Source organism: Xenopus tropicalis, chromosome 5, assembly GCF_000004195.4.
Source record: "Xenopus tropicalis strain Nigerian chromosome 5, UCB_Xtro_10.0, whole genome shotgun sequence".
NCBI lineage: Eukaryota > Metazoa > Chordata > Amphibia > Anura > Pipidae > Xenopus > Xenopus tropicalis.
Window position 1 is genome coordinate 128,630,302 of NC_030681.2, and position 26,204 is coordinate 128,656,505.

The 26,204-nt window shown below is 39.2% G+C and overlaps 1 protein-coding gene across 1 annotated transcript in view; it reads left to right on the forward strand.

The window, feature by feature from the left end:
* sphkap (SPHK1 interactor, AKAP domain containing) overlaps window positions 1-26,204 on the forward strand; it is a 106,228-nt gene that overhangs the window by 33,499 nt on the left and 46,525 nt on the right. The window contains exons 2-3 of the mRNA XM_012971327.3: window positions 8,209-8,326; window positions 10,894-11,004. Coding sequence (XP_012826781.2) covers window positions 8,209-8,326; window positions 10,894-11,004 — 229 coding nt within the window. The remainder of the gene's footprint in view (window positions 1-8,208; window positions 8,327-10,893; window positions 11,005-26,204) is intronic.

Sequence of the window (26,204 nt, forward strand, 5' to 3'; positions counted from 1 at the left end):
CTTATCCGGAAACCCGTTATCTAGAAAGTTCTGAATTATGGAAAGCCCATCTACCATAGACTCCATTATAAACAAATAATTCTAATTTTTAAAAATGATTTCCTTTTTTTCTCTATTAATAAAACAGTACCTTGTACTTGATCCCAACTAAGATATAATTAATCTTTATTGGAGGCAAAACAAGTCTATTGGGTTTATTCAACATTTAAATGATTTTTTAGCAGACTTAAGTTATGGAGATCCAAATTATGGAAAGACCCCTTATCCAGAAAACCCCAGGGAGCCTAAATACTAAATACTGTGGGAGCCTAAATACTGCACTGCTGGAAATAGGTGCCTTGTTCTATGTGTTGGTCACAGATAAACCACCCACCTAACCCCCAACATACCTGACAAAAATGCAGAATGTACGATCGGTATTTAGTAGTATTGTACTACAGACTTTTATGTACAGCCATAAGCATTCTGACTGGTACAGGTATGGGATCTGTTATCTGGAAACACGTTCGTTATCCAGAAAGCTCCAAATTACAGGCAAGGCCAACTCCCATAGACTCAATTTTAATCAAATAGTTCAAAATTATTAAAAAATCATTTCCTTTTTCTCTGTAATAATAAAACAGTACTCTGACACTACTTGATCCCAACTAATATATCATTAATCCATAATGGAGGCAAAATGATTTATTTAAGGATTACAAAGTATGGAGATCCAAATTACGGAAAAAACTAAGGTCCCGAGCATTCTGGATAACAGATCCCATACCTCTACTTAGCAGTTCTTGGCTAGGAAATTCTATGGTTAAAAAGAAAGGAATTGCACACATCATCATAGATTATTATTAATCCAATTATAATTTCTTGAAAACACGAAGAAACCATAATTAATTAAGCATGAAAACCATGAAAACACTAATACAAAACTTCACCATCTAAAGGCTGTCGAGGTCATGTAGAATTCAATGGGAGCTGTTCTAAGCAAATCTTTATTTAATTGGTGGTTTTAGAGGATTTCATATTTTTTTTTGTAAGCGCATGCAAATTCTTACAAAAACAAGGATTTTGAGGTTTTTATATTCTTATTCAGATTCATTTTTTGTTTGTGCTATTTATATTTGGATTTTTTAATAAATGAGTACACATTTGTGCCTTTTTAAAAAGTGAGTATAGTCATGGTATAAAATTACACAAATCTGAGTTTGGATAAATCTGCCCCTTAATGTTCCTCGTCAACATGGCAAATAAGGGTTATTTACAATAAACAAACATTATTTATCCTATAAACATACATAGTAATAACTAAGTGCACTTTAACCCCCATATTTAATAAAAGGCACTAAGTTTGCCCATGTACGGTAACTCATAGCAACCAATAAGATGTTTGCTTTTAAACAGGTGACCAGTAAATGCTACCTGCTGATTGGTTGCTATGGGTTACTGCACCTGGGTAAACTTAGGTGCTATGTTTATTCCATTGTTGTGAACATGCTCCAAACTATGCCCTAAAATACATATATTTGAATGTTGACTGTGATTAGCTACCTTCCTATAATTGACTCAGGTTCCAAGATTTTTTAGGAAAATGCTTAAAAACTTTCAATTATACATTAATGAACATGTTATCATGCTAAGTACAGTACAACTGTAGCACTGTAGGTCATCATACTTTTTGTATACCCAGGAACACAAGCAGAATTAATTTAAATAAAATGTAGCTTTGCTTGCTATATAAAGTATTTCTGTTTAAGGGTTGCCCTATTCAGTACACAAAAGGTGTAGAATTTTCTAGGGAGTATTGAACTCCTTTCAGGTTTTGGTATCGAACTAATGCTCCTCTTTCTTAATACAATAAACCCTTTACTATTCCAGTAAATGAGCTTGTAGTTTTTGTTCTCCGTGCAAGTCTCTAGTTAGCCATTTGGGATCTCAGTGAGGTTACGCTATCAGCTTATGTTAATGGCAGCTTCAGGTCTCTTCTTTGTTTCTTGCTCATTTACTGTATGTAATATTGTTCCTGAGCCTATGCGTTTTATAGGGTAAGTTAATAGGTTCTCTTGTGAATTCTATAGGGAACCAATGCCTTTGTATTGAGATGAAAACACGGAGGGAGCACACTGATTGCTACTGAATTGCAAGCAATGACAAGTACTCTTTTGGGGTTTAGCAGAAAATGTTTGGTATGGCTCTTAGTAATCTTGCCTTGGATAGTTCAGCAAAAGTTTGGCAGTGAAAATAAAACTTAATTTGTGGACTAGACCATTCGGGAGAAAGTGTAGTGTAATGCCGCAGGCTTCTTCTCTCACTCTTTCTCTATCTTGCCCTGGATAGTTTAAAGGACAAGTCAATCGTAGACAGAAATAAGCACTGGCATACAAAGCTGGTACAAGCAGGGCAAGTTTATAGCGAACATTCACAGCACTGCTTGTACCTGCTTGTACCTGCATTAGGTGCCAGTGCTTATTCCTTTCTACAATTGCCCAGAAGGGTGCCGATCTCTCCAGCATTTGTGCACCAAGCTTCTCTTTACTGGAGTGCCCAGGTGTGTGGGTAAGCCCTTCTCTTTCATAAAGGACAAGTCAACCCAGAATATAATTTTTTTGCCTAATAAAAGAAAACAAATCTCTAAGCAACTTACAAATATACAAATTTGTAATGTTTTTTGAGTTATTTGTATATGTAACTGCTATTGAAGCTGTGTTTGTCTGTTTTTTTTATTATCTGCCCTGGGGACTCTGACTCTTGAAACAATGTAACACAAGCAGCAGACTGACAGACCTGACTTGCTGAAGGAGACAGACCGTTGCAACATTGTTTAAAAAGAAACAACCAGGAGTTCAGCAAATGCTGCTTTCAATAGCAATAACATTTACAAATAACACAACAATGTGATGCACTCTGAATTAAATGTGTAAAACCCATGGGGAAAAGATAAAAAGTCTAATGAAAATTGTCCTGGGTTTTTGTCCTGGGCCCACCAGCAGACCCTCTAGTGCTTTTCTAGGACATTTTGACCCTACTTTTTTGAATAACATTCTACCAAAAAGGGCAATAAATATCTACAACACAGTGTATTACCCCAAAAACACACAGACAAATACACTCACACACTCACAAATACACTCATGCCAAGGAGGAAGAAGCTATTGGCTTTAGTATAAAAAAAAAATCTCTTTCCAGTATCCCATTGTCTCACACACAGACATTTGTGAAAACACGCGCAGGCTGACATGCATAATGACTAGCACCAGAGTGAAAATACCAGAAATATCCATACTTTCCCGTTGGTGATGAGAGATCTTGGCCTTTCATCTTAACTGTAAAATAAAATAAAACATGAAGTATAAGATTGTATAGAATGACACCTTCAAAAGCCATGGACATCAAATATGGCCTGAGCAGAAATGAAGATGAAGGATTAAATAGGATTTCTAGCTTTCTTGCAGGCTACATAAAGGTCAGAGCATGGGAAACGTGATTTAGACTTTACCTTTCCTTCTGAGCAGTAGAAAAATAGTCATGATGATATATCTATACACAGGAATAGTAAATTCTAGCACTATTATATAAAAAAATAAACAACGTTTGCTTGGATAGGTAAATAAATCAGGTATAAACAAACTGCATTCGTGAAGAATACTAGATTAAACGTAACCATTCCAGTCATCTCCTGATTTACAGATATGTCTTGTATTCTTCCTAGACTTTCATCCAAATTGAATATTGATTGTGAACGTAAGCTAAATAATCTGACTTTTAGATAGGAAATCTGTAAATGGCTGATCAACAGAGTGAATCCCCGCAAGGCCCAAACAATGGTTTAGTAGAAGAAAATCAATGTTGCTATTAGTTTCCTGTACACAATGAGGGGATTCACATGTCCCAGATCGTTCTCAAATGATGCTGCCAATCGTTTCCCTTGTAGTAAACTGTAGTTTTAAAATTAAGGTTTTCTTCTGACCTGATTGAATCTACTTGACTATAAAATAGTTGCTCAATAGGAATGCCCCCCCCCCCCCCGTAATATTGGCGGTGTCAGCACCCCAACAAACAAATGGTACAGGTTAGACAGGTCTTATATACAGTCTTATATTATCTCTCCCAAAGGTAGGGTTAAAAAAAACATTTATGGGGTGCCCAGGCTAAAGGCAAATTGGATATGTTCAGACCGGAAGACTCCCAATGGAGAGTGAATATCGATGGCATACATTAAGGTTTTTGATCTAATGTATGTCTGCCTCTTTTGATGAATGTTGAGCAACTGTTGTTTTAGAAAGAAAAAGGAAATAATTTTTTAAAATGTCAATTATTTCATTAAATGGATTGTTAATTGGTCCCATACATGTATAACCATTCCATAAAAGCACAATGTTCAGTAATACAAATTAACAGAATTACATGCATAAGTGCTGAGAACGCATGGCTGGAACATGTCCTTTCACCAAAGCTTACTTTTAGTGAGGGAGAGGAGACATATAGAAGCAAAACAGCGGCCGGAATCAAGTTAATGTAGAAGCAGAGTTCCTGTAATTTAGGGAGGATAGCTTGTCAGGAACCACTGGGAATCAAACCCTGGTCTGCATGTTAAACAATGCCTGTTTTATGGACTTGTGATTGTTTGCTGTTTGCCCTTACTTACTTATTGACCCGTGTAAGGACTTTGTATTTGTTATATCGTGCTCTTTATTCTGTTTTATTTGTCTTCACATTTATTAATACTGTATATCATACTTCTCTGTAACAATGTGTTTCCAACTTCAAGTACCCACTTTATCCGTATTACCCAGCACCTAGACTCGTGCCTGCCAGATGCTTACCTGCGGCTCAACCCGACATAGCTTTATGTGGAACTTATTTCGGTAAACTGTATGATTGGAAAATATTTTAACTTAGTCCAATGACAGGGACAGAGTTTTTTTTTAACTTAGAACAGGAGAAAGAGAAGCAGCGGAATGTAGAGCTTTAAAAGTGTAAAGGATAAATTTATATTTGATGTTTTACTGGACTAGAAGCCAAAAGAAAAAAATTTTGCAGGAAAAGGAGGAGAATGGCTTTGTGGATAAATGATTGTTGTTGATGAAGATAAGAATCATAGTGATCAGTGATTAACAGATAGTTACTAGCCTGGTCTAGATTGAAAAGGGTGAGAGTACAGGTATGTTTTTATAGAGCACTGTTATGGTTAGGACATTGCATAGCCCCGTCAGAAAGCTAAACATGGTATCACTGAATATACAGAATAGCTTCCTGACCATAACCAAAATAACCACATAACATGAAACCTGGAGCCCCTCACGGTCATTCATTAAGAATAAAGACCCTAGGTTGACTTAAGCATAAAGTTAGGGCTGTACTTGTTGCAGTTTTATGGAAAATTGGGTTTTATTCCTTCCTTTAGGAGAACAGATAGTAAGCAGTAACAAGTACAACACTAAATGACTATGAAAACATGTTTATTTCAAAACGCATCAGGTAATAGAGCTTCTCCAGCATAACCTAACTGTATGTATATCCATAACCCTCTCCTTAAATGTGCAATTCACAAAGCCCTATCCAAGAGACTCCTGCAGGTTTGCTGATATTGCATTAATGGTATAAATATAGGGGATTGGGGAATAGGAAAATAAAATACTGGACCTGTATTACTGACATGAGACCATGGGCAAATGATTTACAACCTTTCATACTGTTAAACCTGCTATTAAAATACATTGATTTCTCCCTAAAGCCTTTCCTCCCTAAAATACATCCACATCTGCCTGCTGAGTGGTTAGCTATGTTCTAGGCAAAATTGCAGTGAGATAAAGAAAACAATTAGAGGTTTCCAACCCCTCCCTCAACATGCAGAACTTTTAGCAAACTTCCCAGCCATTAGTTTGATTTGCAACAATCACAGACTCTGCTGTTCAAAAAGGGAACACAATCTTCCCATAAAGATGTATAAAGATCTATAACACTAGAACACTGTCAGCTTCCGGAATGTCCAACCTCATTATCCCCTTTAGTCCCCACTGTCCTTTCCATCTATATTACCTTATTATCATATTTTCATCAGGGTATGCCTGTGCACTACATTGCATTGAAGAATATTTTCCAACAAAACAAAGTTTCTCAGCTTAATCTCCATGGACCATGGATAGCATCAGGCCAAACTGCTGAGGTTGCCTTGCGCACAAATGATACAGTATAATGGTGCACAGGTGTTCAGTCATTTTAATGAGTTCAACTGGTTTGAAACAAGCACATCCTTTAATGCAGACCGGCTACGGACTGTATTCATCACAGAAAATATGTAGCAGGATCTTACAATGAAACAAAAGACTTCTGTTGCTGCCTCACAGGTGCAACTCTGGGCATATGGGTGCGAGAATGGATGTATAACCAATATATATATACAGTATACAGTAGGTAGGGCAAAGTATGTAAAGATTTTATTTAACCCACATGCTGCCTTTAAGGCTGGATACCCATAGATCTGAAATTCAGTGGAATCTATGACCACATATTATCAGTCTTGTAAATCCTGATGACGATCCTGTGGTGATCGAAACGCGTAGATGGTATGCTGAAATAAATCACTGACTTGATTGATGTTATAGCTGTGAGTGCTTTCTACTGTTGAGTTTGACCACATATTATCATATACATTGGTTGTGCATAGTGTATATCCCACATCTTCATTTTCAAATAAAAAGAAATGAAGAGCTGAGTGGGAAGGGGGAAGATTCAGTTCTGGCCGGCTAATGCCTCTTTGTTCTCTCTTGCTGGACCGTGGTGTCCCTTACCCTTGCATTTTAGTCTCTGTGATGACAGTTGCTGCTTAGTGTCCGTACAGGAATGCTCAATAGACTTCTGTTAGAAGCAATGTTTGTTATGGGCTTTTGGGAGATTATAGAAGCCTGACCTTTTTGCTCCAAGTACAAATTGTGTATGTTGTGAGAGTGCATCCTGGGGCCCAGTAATCCCACACATTTCATCTGAGGTTCAAATGATGTCATCCTGGCTGTATCCATCACACAGCTCCTCGTTTATTTGATAAATACCCCATGTTTTCCATTTTGCAGGCCTTGGAGAATGGAATCCCTGGCCTTGTCAATATGTAGCTACTCCACCACATTATAAAAGCCTACAAGAAGTTAAAGTTCCACAGTGCATACAATATATCAAAGTGATTTTAAAGCACTTTAGAAACTTCTTTTTACAGGAGAGGGATCTGATTCTCAGATGAGATAAAAGCTTTCCATACTTTCAAACATAATTAAGTAAAATGTTTATGTTAGTGACTATTGTTTGTTTGTTCTTACGCTTCCCATTTTTGTAGCATAGACAATTACTTCTTAAATTAACTCATTCTCTCTGCTTAGATAACTGTGCCATTAGCAACAGCCGGAGAGACCAAAGTTAAAGGTCCTTGCTGTACGGTAGAATTTCCTTCCATTTTCATTTCTTCAGCTACTGTAACTCAGATCTCCTGTGTTCCTTCTTCTTCATGCCTTCTCTCAATGGTGAAAGAAAGCCAGTATACAACAAGATCCTGGACAAACCCAATATTTGATTCAATTTCAAAGGGCAGCTATCAGAAAGTTACAACTAAAGTTGTGCAGCCAGTGCTTGAAATATAGTAGTTTTTTTCCAATGGCATCTCTGCAACTGGATGTACAGGTATCGGACCCCTTATCCGGAAACCCGTTATCCAGAAAGCTCCGAATTACGGAAAGCCCGTCTCCCATAGACTCCATTTTAATCAAATAATTCAAAATTTTAAAACTGATTTCCTTTTTCTATGTAGAAATAAAACAGAACCTTTTAATTGATCCCAACTAAGATATAATTAATCCTTATTGGATGCAAAACAATCCTATTGGGTTTAATTAATGTTTTATTGATTTTTTAGTAGACTTAAGGTACTGAGATCCAAATAACGGAAAGACCCCTTATCCGGAATACCCTTGGTCCCGAGCATTCTGGATAATGGGTCCCATACTTGTACTTTATAACCAGATGCTCTTTCCTGTTATACAGAAATCTAAGCCCCATCGGGGTTGGCAGACCTAACAGGTTTAGCACATTGTCCTAAAGTACTCAGGGATCTAAAAACAATTTTATTTTAAATTGTTATTCAACTCATTAATTAACACAATGGTTATGCTTAGCTGGAACAGCTTTTGGGAAGGACTGTGCTTATGGCTGTTATATCTGCTCTCTTATTAGTAACCTGGACATGGCTGCAACGTATGGACCCTTGGAAAACTATGGGAACAGCCGATGCAGCAGCACTATGGACCCTTCTACCAGTAATTTAGGCAGCTCCATTACAGCATGTAAGAAAGTAAGTATGTGTACAGTTTATTCACTGCAACATGCAACTGCAAGCATGATGTACTGTAAGCATAAGGTTGGGGACACACTGAGCTACTAGTAGCAGCTACCTTTTCACAGCTACTTAATGCCAGAAAATACCCTGCCATAGACAATACTGAGAATTGCTAAAACACACAGACAGAAAATTATCAGTGAATGATCAGCATTGTCTAGTTTAGTAGCCACAACAAGTAGCTGCTACTAGTAACTCTGTGTGTCATCACCCTAATAAAAATCTTTTGAATTGTTTGCTAAATCCCAACTCAAAACTTACATTTGTAGTCAGACAGCAGTGTTCATAAATGCGATGTCTCTCCCCAGTGATCTCTCAGTGAGCTGCATCTGAATTCACTGCTAATCCTAGCTGTGGTGTCTCATGGCTTGTTACCATTGCTGCAGTCCATCCATCCAGAGCTTGTTTTGATTCTATTAAACGATAATTAGACTGGGTAATTGAATTAGCAGAGGTCCGTGTCTGAGTGTGCCGAGGTCTGATTTGGAAATAACACCGAGATTAGTTATTTCTCTGAATTATACTAAGATACTAAGTAGTCTCTTCTGTATTGGCACATCTGCTCTACTGCGCTCTGGCAAATGCAAATGCCTCGAGTGCACTCTTCAATGATCTCTTCCAGTATATCATGTAGAAGATACGCATAGACAAATTAGGGTTTATTTAGGAAGTTAAACTAAGCTGATTTGCAAAGTCTGCATAGCACCATTTCAATGCTAAGAAGTGCAGAGGTACCTTGTACCTAATGGCCACCTATGGAAAACCTACAGATGCACTGCACATTAAGATAATACTAGAAGCACTACAAAGTTCATACTCTATCTACTAATTGATGTTATTGATCCACCTCTGCCTTCTCTTCTCAATGTGGGCCTGATTTACACTGGCTGGTAAATTCTCACCTTAAGGGCTATGACACCTGCCATACAATGCCATAGACAATAGTGATAATTGTCTCAGTTAAAAGACATGTAGAGACAATTAGTATTGTCTACTTGTAGCTCTATGTGTCATAGCTCTAACCTAAAATTAAAACACACAAACTCATAGGAGGCCTTATTTGCAAACTGAAACTCAGTGTAGGAAGTGAAAAAATCAGCTCTTGCACGTGCAACCCCTGGGGTCAGAATGACCCCTATAATGCCAGCATTAAAACACATGAGAGGTCATTCGTGACTCCTGAGGATGCAAGAGTAGTAATGGGAGCAAGATAATGTCCCTTAGTGCTCATTTCCTAACCACTTGCACCCTCTAGGATACTGCACTCTAGGATACTGCACTCTAAGATACTGCACTCTAGGATACTGCACTCTAGGATACTGCACTCTAAGATACTGCACTCTAGGATACTGCACTCTAGGATACTGCACTCTAAGATACTGCACTCTAGGATACTGCACTCTAGGATACTGCACTCTAGGATACTGCACTCTAAGATACTGCACTCTAGGATACTGCACTCTAGGATACTGCACTCTAGGATACTGCACTCTAAGATACTGCACTCTAGGATACTGCACTCTAGGATACTGCACTCTAGGATACTGCACTCTAGGATACTGCACTCTAGGATACTGCACTCTAGGATACTGCACAACAAGGTGTCAGCCTTTGTAAATGAAATCCCCTTCTACTCAGGTAGGAATACGTGTCACTAGTGACAATCTATTCAAATTCTTTCATTAAATCTTTGTATTTTAGAGACAGAAAAAAATATGGGAATTCTATGGTGTAAAATGATGAATTATAAATTGATGGATTTTGCATTGTTGTATAAAGGATTAAATAAATATTGGATTAAAAGAGGCTTGCTGGTGGCTCACAATCCTACTCAAGGTTGTGCAATAAATGCATTTGAATCCAGAGTTTGGTTTTAAGATGTTGTACCGTGATATCCATTGAAAGAATGCAGAAAATGTAAGGTTAGGTGATATCTTTTATTGGCTAACTGAGTAAGTAAACTTGCAAGCTTTCGGAGCACCCAGGCCCTTTCATCAGGCAAATACTTTCACCGGACAAAGGATCTGCAATACATAGCTGCCATGTAAACAAATGCTTGGGATCCTGGCATCAAGCAGAGAGTTTCCTCAGGATTCTAGGGGAATAGACAGAAAATGGCTAACTAAGGATTTTAGAATATTTAATCAGAAACTAATGGAGAGTCATATGGTCTTTTCATAAGGCTAGGGAAAAATACAGAGACCTATAGTTAGTTAAAGTTAATGATAGTTAGACATCATCTGGAGAACCACAGGGGCTCGTCCTTAGGATTTGGCAGGGACACAAGGGCACTGTTTGGTTAATGATGAAGGGATGATGGGAATTTCGCAGATGGAGAGACATATGTATTCTTCCTCAGGCTATGACAAGTATATGAGTCCAGTGGCTGATGAGGACAGGGGCATTGACTGGGATTGTCAGTAGCTGAAAATAAGCAGGTTGCCCCCAAGTCTATAAGACCTTTGTCCTTCAAAGTTCTCCTGGCCTGCACAACTCACTGTCTTCTTTGTTTGCCTTCTCAGATCCTGTGTACCAGCCGACCTGGAGAGTCATTGGATTACTGGCTACAGAACTCTAGGAATCTGTGCAGGATAGGACTTATTGAAGAAAGGTTGGAAACCCACTGCACATCAGTAAGCACCTCATTCTATGCTAACGGGGGAATATATATACTGTACAGTATGTGTCTGTATTTTTATATATATAACGGGATGGGACCTGTTATCCATAATGCTGGGGTTTCTCGGATAGGGGGTCTTTGTGTAATTTACATCCCCATACTTTAGGTCTACTAAAAGATCATTTAAACATGAAATAAACCCAAGAGGATTGTTTTGCCACCAATAAGCATTGCTTGTATCTTCAAGTATACTGTTTTATTACAGAGGAAAAAGGAAATATGTTTTAAAATTTTGGATTATTTGATTAAAATGGAGTCAATGAGATATGACCTTCCCATAACTCGCACAGCATGAAAAAGTCTCAGCAAAACACGTTTCGCAATTTTTTGCCATTTTGGGACAGATTCTTTCATCCCTAGCAGTAAACTGAAAAGAGTATTAACATCTGACTGTGTTGCAGAATAATACAGTATAATGATAATACAATATTTTTGTCTCTAACATCTGACCACTAAAATCATGCCCATGTTATAATTAACCTCTGACTGACATTGACCTCACATATCAATAAAGCGGAATATTTCTGAATTCTCAACCCTTTCCAATTAATTCGGACTGACAGAGACAATATACAGGTATGCAATTAGTTGCCCCACTCTTTCTCATAGCGACAGATATAACCTGTACCATAGTGCCACTCAGCAGCATAACTAGACTGAACTGGGCCCCTTTAAAAACAAATTTTGGAGGGGCCCGGCATCAATAGGGAGCACACAAGTCAACTACTACCTCCCCCACCTGCCTGTGGGCTCGCGTCCCTGCCTCCCCGCTGCTTGCAGTGTCGTAGGGGATGGGGGATTTCTTTAAAGTATAGGGGAAACATACCCCGCTATCTGGGCCCCCCATCACCCTCAACTCCCTCACCCCCTTGACTGCAAGGTTTGCATTCTCCTCTCGTGCCACTTATTCTGGAATCACCCCCTGCCTCAAAGAAGGAGCAGAAACCCCTATACTTTACTATTAGTAAACAAATGGCACATTATCAGTTTAGCACTAAACCGTATCATTTGGGCTGCACAACTGCAGTCACCTTTTTAATCAAAAGATGTCTATTATAACAAATACACTATATAATATATAACAAACTCCCCTTGGAGTTTTAAGTGTATGGTCATGATGCTGATGTATCATGCACTTTAAATGTCTTGCTGAAGAAAATTGACCTGGGTGCTTGGATGACTTGTTTGCCCTTTGAGTCCTATGAAAATGCAAGATATGCAGCGATGGCAGATGTAGAAAAGCTGTCCATATTTCCAGTAGAGCTGCTTGGGGCTGAGTCTGCAGCTGTCATTCTATCACGGGAAGTTGGAACTGGAACTCTATAATCAATCACCTGCAGAAGAAGAGATGTTCATATGGGCAGCCTCTGGGCACTCTCAAACACTCTGGAAAACATCAGAATTGCTGCATTGCATGTTTTTGCAGTGACCTTTAATGTGGGTAAATTAAAAGTATTCCTGAAGTCTCTAGGTCCTTGCATATATACATTATGCAAACGAGAGGCATCTACCGGTATGTAATTAGAATTTTAGCCCCGTCAGCTTTATTCTCCACAAGTGTTAATCTTAAACCACCTGGAATGAAAAGCTATTGCAGTCAGAGTCACTGTTCTAAGGAGAGTGAAACAGACAGGAGACGAGTGATAGATGTCATGTACTCTCCAAAAGGAGACGCTAGGTGCCTGCCAACCGACACGGGGATCTGTTCCGGGAAGCGCAGAATATAACATTTAGTACCTTAAAGTACCAGCTGAATCACAAAAGGTTTGTTGGACTATGACATTAATAAATGATGGAATAACATGAATCCAGATAAAAGAATAAAGAGAGGGATGCCCCATGGTGGAGAGAAGTGAGATGCACTGGGGGATATGAGAAAGGAATATTTTATAAAGCGGTGTAGGTTCATGGTATTCCTTAAATATAAACTATACCCCCACCCTCCCAGAATTAATACTTAACCAACAGATATATCATATTAAGTGACCTTTTAAAGAATCTTACCAAACTTATACATATCAGTAAATATTGCCCTTTTACATCTTTTCCCTTGAGCCATCATTTAGTGATGGGCTGTGTGCTCCCTCAGAGATCAGCTGACAGGAAATAATGCAGCTCTGACTCAGGGTTGCCAGGTTGGTGGGTTTTCTGCCAAATTGGGCTACTAATTTAAAGTACAAAGTAAAAAACCCACACATACCCACACATACAAATTTGAGCTCGATTTTGGAGCCTTGGCCTTGGTGTTAGTGGGCCCTCCTGCTCACCCAGCCATTTGCCTTGTATGCCTATACAATGACCATTCCTCATTTCTATATGAGAACAAAGAAAAGAAATAGAGGGAAGGTTAGATAAAGCTTTCTACAGAATAATTATAGCATTCTAGCTTGCACTATGATGGCTAATCTATTGGCATTAAAATGCCAACTTGATTTTTCTTCTTCTTTAAGAGGATATATATATATATATATAATAAAATTATTTGGAAAGCAGGCCCATAGTATAAGGGTTCTGGTGGGCCCCTGGCATCCCCGGTTGTGCACTGGCGTAAGGACAGGGCCCCGATGCAGGCTACACACCCTGCCGCTTGTGCCGCTTGTGCCGCAGAATGATGTTCAAGTTAGGGGTGTGTAGGGGCCTCTTTAGAATTAAGTGTGGCCTAACACAGACTGCAATCAATTCTAAGGGCAGTCTGCAGGTCTCCGTTCTCTGAAATGAAGAGCAGAGGCCTGTGGCTATTTACGCAATGCCCCACACAGTAGGCAAAGTGCAAAAAACATAAATTAAGGACTTTTATGCACTTTGCACACTGTGTTGGGCATCGTGAATGAGTCCCCCCTCTGTTCATCCTAATTATGGAGAGGCTATATAGGTATAAAGATGTGTGCCAACATTATATGAAAGTCATTAGTAAATGATTAAGGCTGATGCCACACCAGGTGCATGGCGTATATTTTTGGCAAGATGAAAACCGCTTGCCAAAAATATGCACCATATGCACCATATGCCCCTAGCTGTTCCTGCACCAGAATGAATGGAATATGCTCTGGTGCAGGCACATGTAGCCAATATCTGCATGTAGCCAATATCTGGTGTGGCATCAGCCTAAAAATCATGGCTCATTTACAGTAGGTGAGATTAAGACTTAAATCCACACACATATTTGTTGCTTTTAATCATACATAGTATAATTACAATTCTTTGTTCAATGGTTACTTTGACACAAGCCAGGAAAATCGGCAGAGTGAGGGTTCATCCCTGTTAAATAATAAATGTATTGAGGGAGTTACTCGCTGTTAATATTCGCTATACTGGCACACTCTTAGGTTGGCAGACTGGGTTACCCAACTGGATTTGTGTTGGTTTCTTTATTTATAGTGTAAATACTTTTTCATGTAAATGAAATGCCCATTTCAGAGTCCCACTCACTTTAAATTGCCATAATGGGTTTTAGTTACAAGAGTTGCAATTTTCTGTCTCTTTGTGTTATGATTTTCTGCTTTCAGTTCTATACATTTACTGACCGCCTGTGAACTGCTTATTATACCCTTAGTGTTATAGTACATTAGGAACACCATCTAGGTGAGCATTTGTTCATAAAGCTTTTATAGTTTCATACCTTTCCCCAACTTTACTTTTCTTTTATTACTTTAGTTTTATTTTCTTTGTGTCAAATATACTATTTATGTGCACAGCAAAAGTATCACACACACACTATACAGTATATAGTGAAAAACACTCCAGATTAAGTTTTCAGTGTAATTTTGTTGACAATGGCAAAAATGAAAAATGTGCCAGTTGAGCAGTTTCTATAGCAGTCCTGTAGCCCAATAGAGCTTGCAATCAAGCAGAAAGTCAGCACAACTCTGTGAACCCAAACTCTCCATCCTGTGCCGAATGCTCAATCCCATATTCGCCCAGGGCCATAAAGGGAAAATCTTTTATTTGCACTAAAACATTTGTTTGTTCAGCCCCTACAAAAGAAAAATATTTATTTGCAGCAAGAGTCCGATTTTATTTAAGGAAATGTTTATTGTGTATGAACATTAAATGTGACCCCTGTTTTTAAACACTTGTGTGGTAAAACATTGACTAGGATTAAAAATTATAACCCAAGCCACCATACTGGCTTATAACCATACCATGCCTGACGAAGGGGTACGCCCCCGAAACGTTGCTTTTTGAATAAACACGCAAGGGCCAAGCCCTGCTTGCACTTTACTTGTTGTGCTGGCTGAAATATTTTGACCTATAACCATACCACACACTTCCTGCTATGCAAACTTACATTTACAACTAAAAGAACCATTTTGAACAATGGAACATACTGTAGTTACTACAAATCATTAAACATTAGTGGTGTAACTACTCTGCACTGGACCTCAAACCTTACCGCCCCCTTCCCCCCACCCCCCTGCCCATTTGTGTATAATTAGCCATTCCCCATTCCCTCTCCACCCAGTGAGGATTTATATGCATATATGATATTTATATTTTTTATTTATATGAGCAGATCCCACAGTCTGGGCCCTCTGTGCCACAGACCCTCCTGCAACCTATTTCCTATTGTTACACCACTGTTAAATATCCAACTTTATAACAAAAAGTCACCCACATTCATTTTTGGGGCTACACCAGTAGATGGCAGCCACCTTCTGACTGCCTATAAGGATTCTCTTCTAAAACTTGCCCTATGAACATGCTTGCATCCTTGCAGACCTACCATGATAAAAAGAATATACTGTTTAACATGAACTAAATTATCTTTATAAATACACCACACACTGGCATATTTTTCATATTGTGAGAACAGCCATAATAACTGTGATTAGGAAACCTTATCCAAAAACTGTAATGAATAGGTGGCATCTCTTGGTCAGTTTATCAAGCAATAGTTTTAACAAAGTCTCTTGTACACGAAGTTCACTTGAGATGCAGGATATTCTCTGTGTTGCCTGAATAGAGACTTGAGACCACATTTGCCCTGTGGTCTATTATTGAGATGATTTCTTGTCTATAGTGTTCTTGTGGTACAGTACAAATAGATGGGAGAATTGCATTTAGAGTTGGATTAGATTAAAGCCAATTGGGCACAAACTGAAAACAGATGTTGCTAAGGCCCTGTGGGAAAGTTCTAATTAGAGGCTTTAAATCTGTATTTGATTCAGCATTTCTCCCATCAGTCCTACATATAGTGAGTGAAAAATGTAAGACATGTGGAGGTGTTAATTAAACATGAAAGGTGACAGAGTGTCATATCAGAGCTGGCAACTAATACATTGAAATAAACCTTCTAAAATCTATTATGCCATGTAATAAGGCTGTTGTACAAACCCAAACATTCAGCAGCTTGACAACTGTACAGATACAATATGGCCCTCAATCTTCAACCCTTTCTATGTTCACATTCTTGCCCAGTGTCTCTATTGATGATGACAAATATGCACAGTATTATGACATTCATAGGAATATCTACAGGGATAACCAATGAACTACCAGTATGGAAGGCTACTTTCAGGTTGGTACAGATGGAGGATTCCCAGGATGGGATCACCACAGCCCTATTAAATGGCAAAAATATAGGACAGATGTGCTTAAATGTTCCAAGCGTGTAAGTCATTAATAAGAGCTCCCTCCTTCCATGGCATGGGACTGTGTCTGTGTGCTACAAAATGCTGCAATATGTGGTGGTTTATTGCCCCTGCTGATACCTGTGATCCCTCTATGTTGAAAAGAAGGTACTCATCCCAGTCTCTCATTATTTCAAGATACTGCTTGAAACATGTAATTAATGTACAGTATCCTGCAAAGCTGCTCACTTCTAAAGTTTCTTATTGTATATTTTATAAATTAGATAAATTCCTGGAGTTAAATGAATAAAATATTTTGTGTTGAATTAATAGCCATAGACAACAGAATGCTGACATACAACAGGGATGTGACTAATCAATATACAGTATATTTATATCCATGGCTACAATAATCCAGGATGGATTTGTATAAAATTCACAAAAAGTAGGAATCATGGAAGGGATTATGGGTGCGCATGAAATATTTATGGGGAGCTCTTGTTACTGCAACCCATTGAAAATGAACTTATAAACAACAGCTGGGGATTTATGTGTGGAATAGATATAGTAAGCAAAATAAGCTGAAGCAGCCCAATATTTTCATCAAATAACTGTTAGTCTGTGTGGTTAAAATCCAAATTGATATTATTATAATATTGTTTTCTAAAAATGTACAGTGTAGATGTGGCTAGACTGCAAAGGCAAGAATTGTCTGATCAGTCAAATTGTTTTACAGGATGCAACCAATGCATTTAACTGAATGAAGACAGGTCTTTCCAATAGAAGATGCCAGACCTGAATAAAGCTAGGTCTAATCAATACAAGATGCCATCAAGGCACTGTACTGAATGCAGATAGGTCTAACCAATACAAGATACCCCCAAGGCACTGTACTGAATGCAGATAGGTCTAACCAATACAAGATGCCCCCAAGGCACTGTACTGAATGCAGATAGGTCTAACCAATACAAGATGCTCCAAGGCACTGTACTGAATGCAGATAGGTCTAACCAATACAAGATGCCCCCAAGGCACTGTACTGAATGCAGATAAGTCTAACCAATACAAGATGCCCCCAAGGCACTGTACTGAATGCAGATAGGTCTAACCAATACAAGATGCCCCCAAGGCACTGTACTGAATGCAGATAGGTCTAACCAATACAAGATGCCCCCAAGGCACTGTACTGAATGCAGATAGGTCTAACCAATACAAGATGCCCCCAAGGCACTGTACTGAATGCAGATAGGTCTAACCAATACAAGATGCCATCAAGGCACTGTACTGAATGCAGATAGGTCTAACCAATACAAGATGCCCCCAAGGCACTGTACTGAATGCAGATAGGTCTAACCAATACAAGATGCCATCAAGGCACTGTACTGAATGCAGATAGGTCTAACCAATACAAGATGCCCCCAAGGCATTGTACTGAATGCAGATAGGTTTAACCAATACAGGATGCCATCAAGGCACTGTACTGAATGCAGATAGGTTTAACCAATACAGGATGCCATCAAGGCACTGTACTGAATGCAGATAGGTTTAACCAATACAAGATGCCATCAAGGCACTGTACTGAAAACAGATAGGTTTAACCAATACAGGATGCCCCCAAGGCACTGTACTGAATGCAGATAGGTCTAACCAATACAGGATGCCATCACGGCACTGTACTGAATGCAGATAGGTTTAACCAATACAAGATGCCATCAAGGCACTGTACTGAAAACAGATAGGTTTAACCAATACAGGATGCCCCCAAGGCACTGTACTGAATACAGATAGGTTTAACCAATGCAGGATGCCATCACGGCACTGTACTGAATGCAGATAGGTTTAACCAATACAAGATGCCATCAAGGCACTGTACTGAATGCAGATAGGTTTAACCAATACTAGATACACCTAAGGCACTGTACTGAATGCAGATAGGTCTAACCAATACAATATGCCATCAAGGCACTGTACTGAATGCAGATAAGTCTAACCAATACAAGATGCCCCCAAGGCACTGTACTGAATGCAGATAGGTCTAACCAATACTAGATACTGTACACCCAAGGCACTGTAATCAATGCAGATAGGTCTAACCCAGTGCTGTCCAACTTCTGCGGTGCCGAGGGCCGGAATTTCTCTAGCATACATGGTGGAGGGCCGTTAATGGAAGCCCGTTTTGACCACTCCCCTTTTTGAAACCACACCCACTTCAAACCACACCTATTTTATCACAATGGTGGTAGCACAGCAAAATCCCAAATGCTTGGTGCTTACTGTGGGGATATCAACCATCATTCATATGTGAAAGAATTATGTCGTATTAAGATATACCCTTAATTTCCATATGCCTCCTCCTCCCCTGTGGATAGCACAGCAACCCCCAGTACATAATTACACACCTTAGGGACCATTTAATGGCTATTTCCAACTGCCAACAAACTCCCACAACAAACCCCTGCCAGGTTCACCTCCCACAAGCAGCATAGGGCAAGCAGAGTATGCTGCCTGTGTGTGCCATACTCTGCCTACTCTGCCATACACACAGGCAGCACAGTCCAGGCAGTACCTACATAGGTACCTACAGTACCTATGTCTGAGGTGTGAAGAAGTGAACAATGGGGGTGATTACAGCCTGAGCCTAAGGTGTGAACACTGCAGGGGGTGAACAATGCAGAGATTAAAAGGTGTGAAAAACACAGGGGATTACATTTTTAAACAATACAGGAGGATTACAGCCTGAATCTGAGGTGAGAACCATGCAGGGGGGGCAGTTAATCTCAGTACTGATACCATTTAAAGCTTACTCAAAGGTAAACCATCAAAGCAGCCAGACAGGTGGGGGGCCACACAGAGGGGGGTCAGTTGGACAGCACTGGTCTAACCTATACAAGATACACCCAAGACACTGTATTCAAGATGCCAAACAGAAAGGTCTAACCAATACAAGATACACCCAAGACACTGTATTCAAGATGCCAAACAGATAGGTCTAACCAATACAAGATGCCACCAAGGCAGAAAACTAAACTGAGATGTTACCCAAAAATATTTATTTGGGGGGATTCTTAAATTCTATATCACACGTTCTATAAACAAGTCTACTTATGCCTTGACAATACAGAATTGATGATGCCCCTGCCTTGGGTGTGGATTTACATAAAACAAGGATTTCCTATCTGTATAAGACTTTGGATTTTCTTCATCTATAATACTTTAAAATGATCTGTATAGTAATGTATCTATGTTCCCCAGTTTGGCATCTGTTGGAACTATTGGGCAAATGAACCATCTGTCTGACCCTTGAACTGTTCCTGCTCATCAGGTGGGTATTGTAAACCCCTTGATACAGAGTGCTTTCAAGCATGTTATATAGGAAAACAAAGACGCGAGTTATTGTTGGCTAATATTCAGTGAATCTCCCTCTAAGGAAATGGCTTGGTTTGTTCGAGAGTTCTCCAACTTAGGACACTGAACTAAGCACTGAGGATGGATGTTCACCAATGTTTTATCTCTGGGAAAACATGTTAAAACATATGCAAATGTATTTTTCCCAGAGGTTATGACAAGACACAGTGTTACTGGAGGGACTGAGATGCCTGTGCCGCCTTAATAAGCATGAGGAGGTGGGAAGCAGCACAGGGACAAAAATTTATCTGTGCCCTGAGCTACAACATAACAGAGATTTCATTTCTATAGGGTTTTATCACATTCGGAAAAAAATCATAGCAAATGCAAGAAATAAATGGGATCTGCACTATTAACAACAGCAGAAGTTCTTTATTGTGCTGAAAGGCTCTCACACTGTGATTACTATGTTCTTATGGCAACAGGCACACAGGTTCATGCCAGGGTAAAAATATTCAACAACTTTCATGTATTGTTATTATTTATGTAGCACCACTCTCACAAATGCAAAGCAGAACAGTTTATACAATGATGTTATACTGAGATAGATACACAATGTAGGGTATGCATAGTATTAAATACAGTAGGGGGAGGTTCCTGCTCAAAAGAGCTTACAGTCTAATAGGGAAGGGGATTGAGATGGGGATTGGTGGTGGTGACTTGTGTGGTATTGTGTCAGTTTATATCTTGGACGTTAGTTTGTTGAGAAAATTGGTCAACCAGTAATTGGGGGTGCAGAAGGAGAGAAAAGTTGTTTGGAAAAGGTGTATAAGTTGTTAAGAGCTTAAGTTTGGCAGAAGAGCTTTAATTGACCATTTGATGGCCTTAAGATTCTGGAAATTTTAAACGGGTGAGAAATGGAAATCCAGAGGATGTGACCAGTTAAATTGCATCATAGTCATATCAATGGGACTGGACAATCTCGGTGTCATGCTTCTATTCTCTCTTTATCTGCTAAAAATTGGGGGTGGGATGGGGTAAAATATGCATAACCCATTATATTTACCCAGTCTATAAGTGGCCAGCCCAAACTACCATACTTTTTTAACAATAAACCTTCACAATTTGGAAAAAGAAGAAATATCAAGTAAATGTCAACTAACCCCATGTCATTAGGGTGATAATGATTCAATAGAACTAGAATATAGGGTTCATTGCACTGGGCTACTTGCACTTTTCCCCGCAGTGAGTTGCACCTTAAAGCACTCATTAAAGTTACTTGCGGCAAAATGCACTTTTTGCACTTCCATATCATTGTGCTTGGAGCCACTCAGGCCTTCCTGCCTTCCATTCCAAATATGCACACTTGAGACAGGGTGTATACATCAGGGTGTATACGTCACTCACACACCAAACACCTAAAATGATGGACAGCAGCCTTATAAAATATTCAGCACAACTGGGCCCGATTTGTGATAAAGTGCATGAGCAGTTGCAGAGGAGGCATGTGTATAGGACGCAACAATGGGGGCACTACCTCTCATCACATGCATTCCTCCCCCCTCAACGTCACCGTGCCTGTGAGTGAGGTGGCTGACCATGTTGCCTAGGGTGCCTGCTCAGAATGGCCTGGCTTAGGCATCCATTTTGGTGAATCAATTGCAGTATACGTGGTCCAACTGCATCAAGAGAATCCTGGACCCTGGCATTATTTAAAAAATTGGTACATATAGGTAAGATAATGAACCCTTTAGGTTTTCAAAGAGCTAGAACTGAGTTAATTATCAACGTAATGACACGGGGCTTCAGGACATGTCTGAAAAGGGCAGAGTATACTGGGCAATAAGGAGCATTTCTGTTGGGTAGTTCTTACTGCACAAGGTCTAGTCACCAATATTCAGAATTCTTGAAAAGTTGATAGAAAGGTATGTAACTTATATTTCAAATTAGGTCAATAAAACCTAAAGAAGGTGAGGGATTATTATGTCTTTAGGTCCCCTTTAAACTGTGTTTGCATTCTAACCAAGTCACTGCTTCTGTTTCTTTAGGTCAGGTATGCTGTGGCCATTTGTTTGGCAGTTGTAAAACAGCACATTCTCATACATTTGTTCTTTAATGAATTTGAATATCTGGGGAGAATAAACTGCTCCCACCTTTGGCCAATGAGAGTGTTTATTACTCGTCAGCACAATATTGCTTCATAATAACACACACAGCGAGAACAGGCATTAACAATTCAGCGCTGTCACTATCAAGTGCAAGTGTCAAGATAATAACATTGCTGTTCTGACATGGCGCTAGTGTTACACCCTGAGAAGGTATCCTGGCCTCATTAAATCTGATCGTTAGGGGATGGAATTAATGCACTTTGCTGGATCTGGGCAACATTAAGCTAATATATACAGTATGCTTAAAACTATTTTATTCTATTCTGAAAGTTTGTTATGTGTAATACCCTATAAACCCCTCCAGGCAAGAACACAATGAGCACAAATGCAATTGCGTGTATATTCCAAGTGTTGTGTTTTACATCATATAAACAGTATGCAAACTATTCACGTTCCTCAGAACAACTGACAGCAGAAGATGAGAAGAGTTTTCTAGATAATGAGCAGTGAAAATGATGAATATATTCCGAGTTGCTGTGGTCTTGAAAGAACAGGATGAGATGAGATAAAGAGATACCAAAAGACCTAATTATAGTAAAGCAAACAAAAATAGTATAAATGTCAGAACACCTGTTTATTTGCAGACCCAAAGTTGACATAGTGTGTGTGAATGAGATAGGGACCTTAGATTGTAAGCTCCACTGGAACAGGGGTTGGTATACAGGCTCTGGAAAGTACTGGTAAATAGGTTGGCACTATACTGTATAAATAATGAATAATATTAATTTATTAAGTGTTATGGTTGGATTTTATTGGCTAAACTAAGGATCATCTGTTGGGCTAGGACCATATCAACCCTTTGTTGCAGTTAATGGACCTGCACTGAGCCCCTTTATTAGTAATGCACTGAATTCATAGTTTTTGGATTCAGTCAAATACCAAATTCTTCACAAAAGATCTGACTGATTACCAAACCAAATAAAGACCCTATATTTTATATTAAAATATTGTACGTCATTTGTTTTTTTAAAAATTGCATCATTTACTATCTGTTGTCTAGAGATTTAAAGTCAACCAACTTTGGATTCAGTTAGGGTGAATCTCAACCAAAATTCTAGATTCAAAGCATCCCTGGCCCAGTGGTCAAATGATCAGATCAACCTGATAAGGTGGAGCCTGTGTGTGACCAAAGATCCACTTGTTAGGTGACCTTGCCAAACACACCAGTCTATCAATATATTGCCAGTTTAAGATCTGTCTAGCATTGTTAAAGAAAGCATGCACTGCAAGATGCAAGAGACTGCCATAGAGAATACTGTATTTAGAAGGCCATTATGGAAGTGTCAACAGGAGAGTAAAAGTCGTCTAAAACCAGAAAAAAGGATTTCAATCAATTCTGACGAAAGGTTTTTCAGAAGGAGTCAGGAATGGCTTCCATAATAGCACCAAGTGAGGTTGAGCTATTGCTAGGCAGATATCTGTTTTTTTGCTATATTTTTGCAGCATGCAGTGTCTGAATCTATAGGAGGGCGAGTGACTGATGTTCAGGCAGAGATCTGCTGTCCCTATGGAGTGCTTTGCAATTTCCCATTCTTGATCCATGGAAGTTGGAAGTACAAGAAAATAGTTGGTTGTACATATTTTATGACAGAAAGTTATATATTAAACTTTGGTTTTGTTGCAGGTAGACTTTGTAGACCCAAACACTTGTGCTGGGATGCACTAATGCAACAACTGTCTACAACTGGCAAGAACTATCTTTGGTTTGCAAAATGTAGAGGAGCATTAGCTCCCTGTGACCCAATGCCATGTTTCTCTCATTAAACCAAAGGGCTGCTAAGGCTAAGCAACCTACCCCTATGTATATAGTGTCACTACAACATCTTGGCTTAGCATTGCAGCACTCAGTCTGGTTATTCCTCACTCATGAGGTCCCTTGTCTTAAGATAGACCTCAGTGATTTCTCTTCTAGCAAAGGATCTAAAACACACTCCATCGACTAAGAAAGGGATGAGCCAAAGACACAAAGTCCTTATAGAGGTTTATATAGCATAGTCTGTGACAACTGGCATGGCTGACAGTTAGGTGCAGAATCAAACTCAGGACCCCAGCACTGCAAGACATCAGTGCTAACCACTAAATCACTGTGCAACCCTTTATATTCCCATGGGCAACTATGCATCCAGAGTTATTGGTTTAATAGCACAGATCATCTTGTCTCTATATCTTGGTCAGTCAATTTCTATGGTTATAGTCACACATATAGCACTCTCTAGAGCACACATCTATGAGCTGCACAAAGTGGTGCAAAAAGATTGAGCTCAGCTACGTTTACTTTCTGTCTTTACTTGCCCCTGGCATCCTTGCACATCTCTATACATCCTTAAACTGCATTTTATCTTCAAAATATACACACACATATACATGTTTCTTTAAGACCAAATACATAGCACTGGTATCTGCCAATTTAAGTATGTTTTTAAACTCCATTATATGCACAGAGGCCAAAGTCGGAGCAGGCGGCACATCTGATTTCCCAAAGAAGATGAACAGCAGAGAAATCAATATGATATTTTCTCTTGACAAGTTTAATCCAACGCTTTCTGATTGCAGGCTGACAGGTTCCCTTTGCCGGGGCCTTCCTCACACCCAGTATTGACTTTGGAGAAATGGGAGTTAAACTAATTGACTACCAGAAGGATAATTAACCTGAAAGGAATAGCACATCTACCACCTGATGTTTCTAATTACAAGAGTGATGCCATGGTTGCAAATGTATGAAGTCGGGGGTTCTAGGACACGTACAATGGCAGAGAGCACATTAATGAAGTGCCAGGGGCTTTCTTGTAGCCAAAACTATCATTATTCTTCAGTTTGTAGAACAAAGTAAAAAGCGGGTGTCCCGGATTTTCCATAAACTAGCGGGTCTGCTGGCTGCACCCTGGAAACCATACCTTCACTTAAGTGCCCTGTATTTATAAGGTTCACACAGTAATGGATTTACGGTGTAAATGTGACTAGGTTGAGTCAGCTTAGTTGGTGAATTCCATGACAAATTAATACCAGACCTTTGTTATTTATGCTTCACGTGTTTAATATGGCTTTTAATCATCAATGAATTAAAGAGTTGTTGATTACTGTCTAAAATTCTGCAGCCACCAAATGTGTTCCACAAATAAACCCTTATTACCCTAATAGTGGCACTTAGGAGAAGGGGCGCATTTGGACATTTGAAGAAAGCAGCTGGGAAGAAGCTGAACTATTAGAATAAAATAAGTGCTTTTGAAATTCTATCTGGGTGACCAAATGCCCAAGCCTTACACTAAAAGATGAGCACTCAGATATGTGAGTGGCACCCAATGTTGGGTGCCAGTGAATCCCAACCTAGTAACATTTATACCGCAAGGGTGACAGCTAACATAAATATTAATAGTGGGGCAATCCTTCTACTCCCTTGTAACCAATGGAGACACAAAGAGAAGTAGGTTCCACATAACATTCTCTATAAAGGGGGGACAAACATAGAAGGACATGAGCTATTGAAGCATGTGGGGCCCAAAACATTGCAATACACCCCTTTCCAGAGAGATAAAAAAATTATCATTTTATACATATTTGTTTTTTTTTCTGCTACTAGATCCTTCTTATTTTAATGTGCCACCCTAGCAAGTCAGTGCAATTAGAATTCCGGAGTGGTGCAGAAGGGCTTATGCTGTCGTTTATAAAGATATTAGAGGCCACAAGAACATTCTGAGGCCATTTAAAAGCACTAGGCCCAAAGCTAAATGCATTTTGTTGCAGCTCATAAAGCTCAGTGGTGACTCGGAGCACATACATTATTTTCTTATACAATTTGGGTCTTTTGCACACAAATACTAATGGCTTGCAAAAAAGGTTATGTCCCCAGTTATATGTATTGATATTGGATGGGCTGTTTAATGCTAAGATGAGTGTGATAATATTGAGTGAACTGAGTGGCTGGAAAGGGCATTTGTGGAATATATTTGTGTGAGTTTTTTCTCATACCAGCGTTTTCTACCTATCCATTTTAATGTTTGGTCTAGCAATGGGCTGGAAAAATAAAAACTCTTGCAGTTTTAGTCTGCAGCAAGTAAGGAGATATGCAGTAT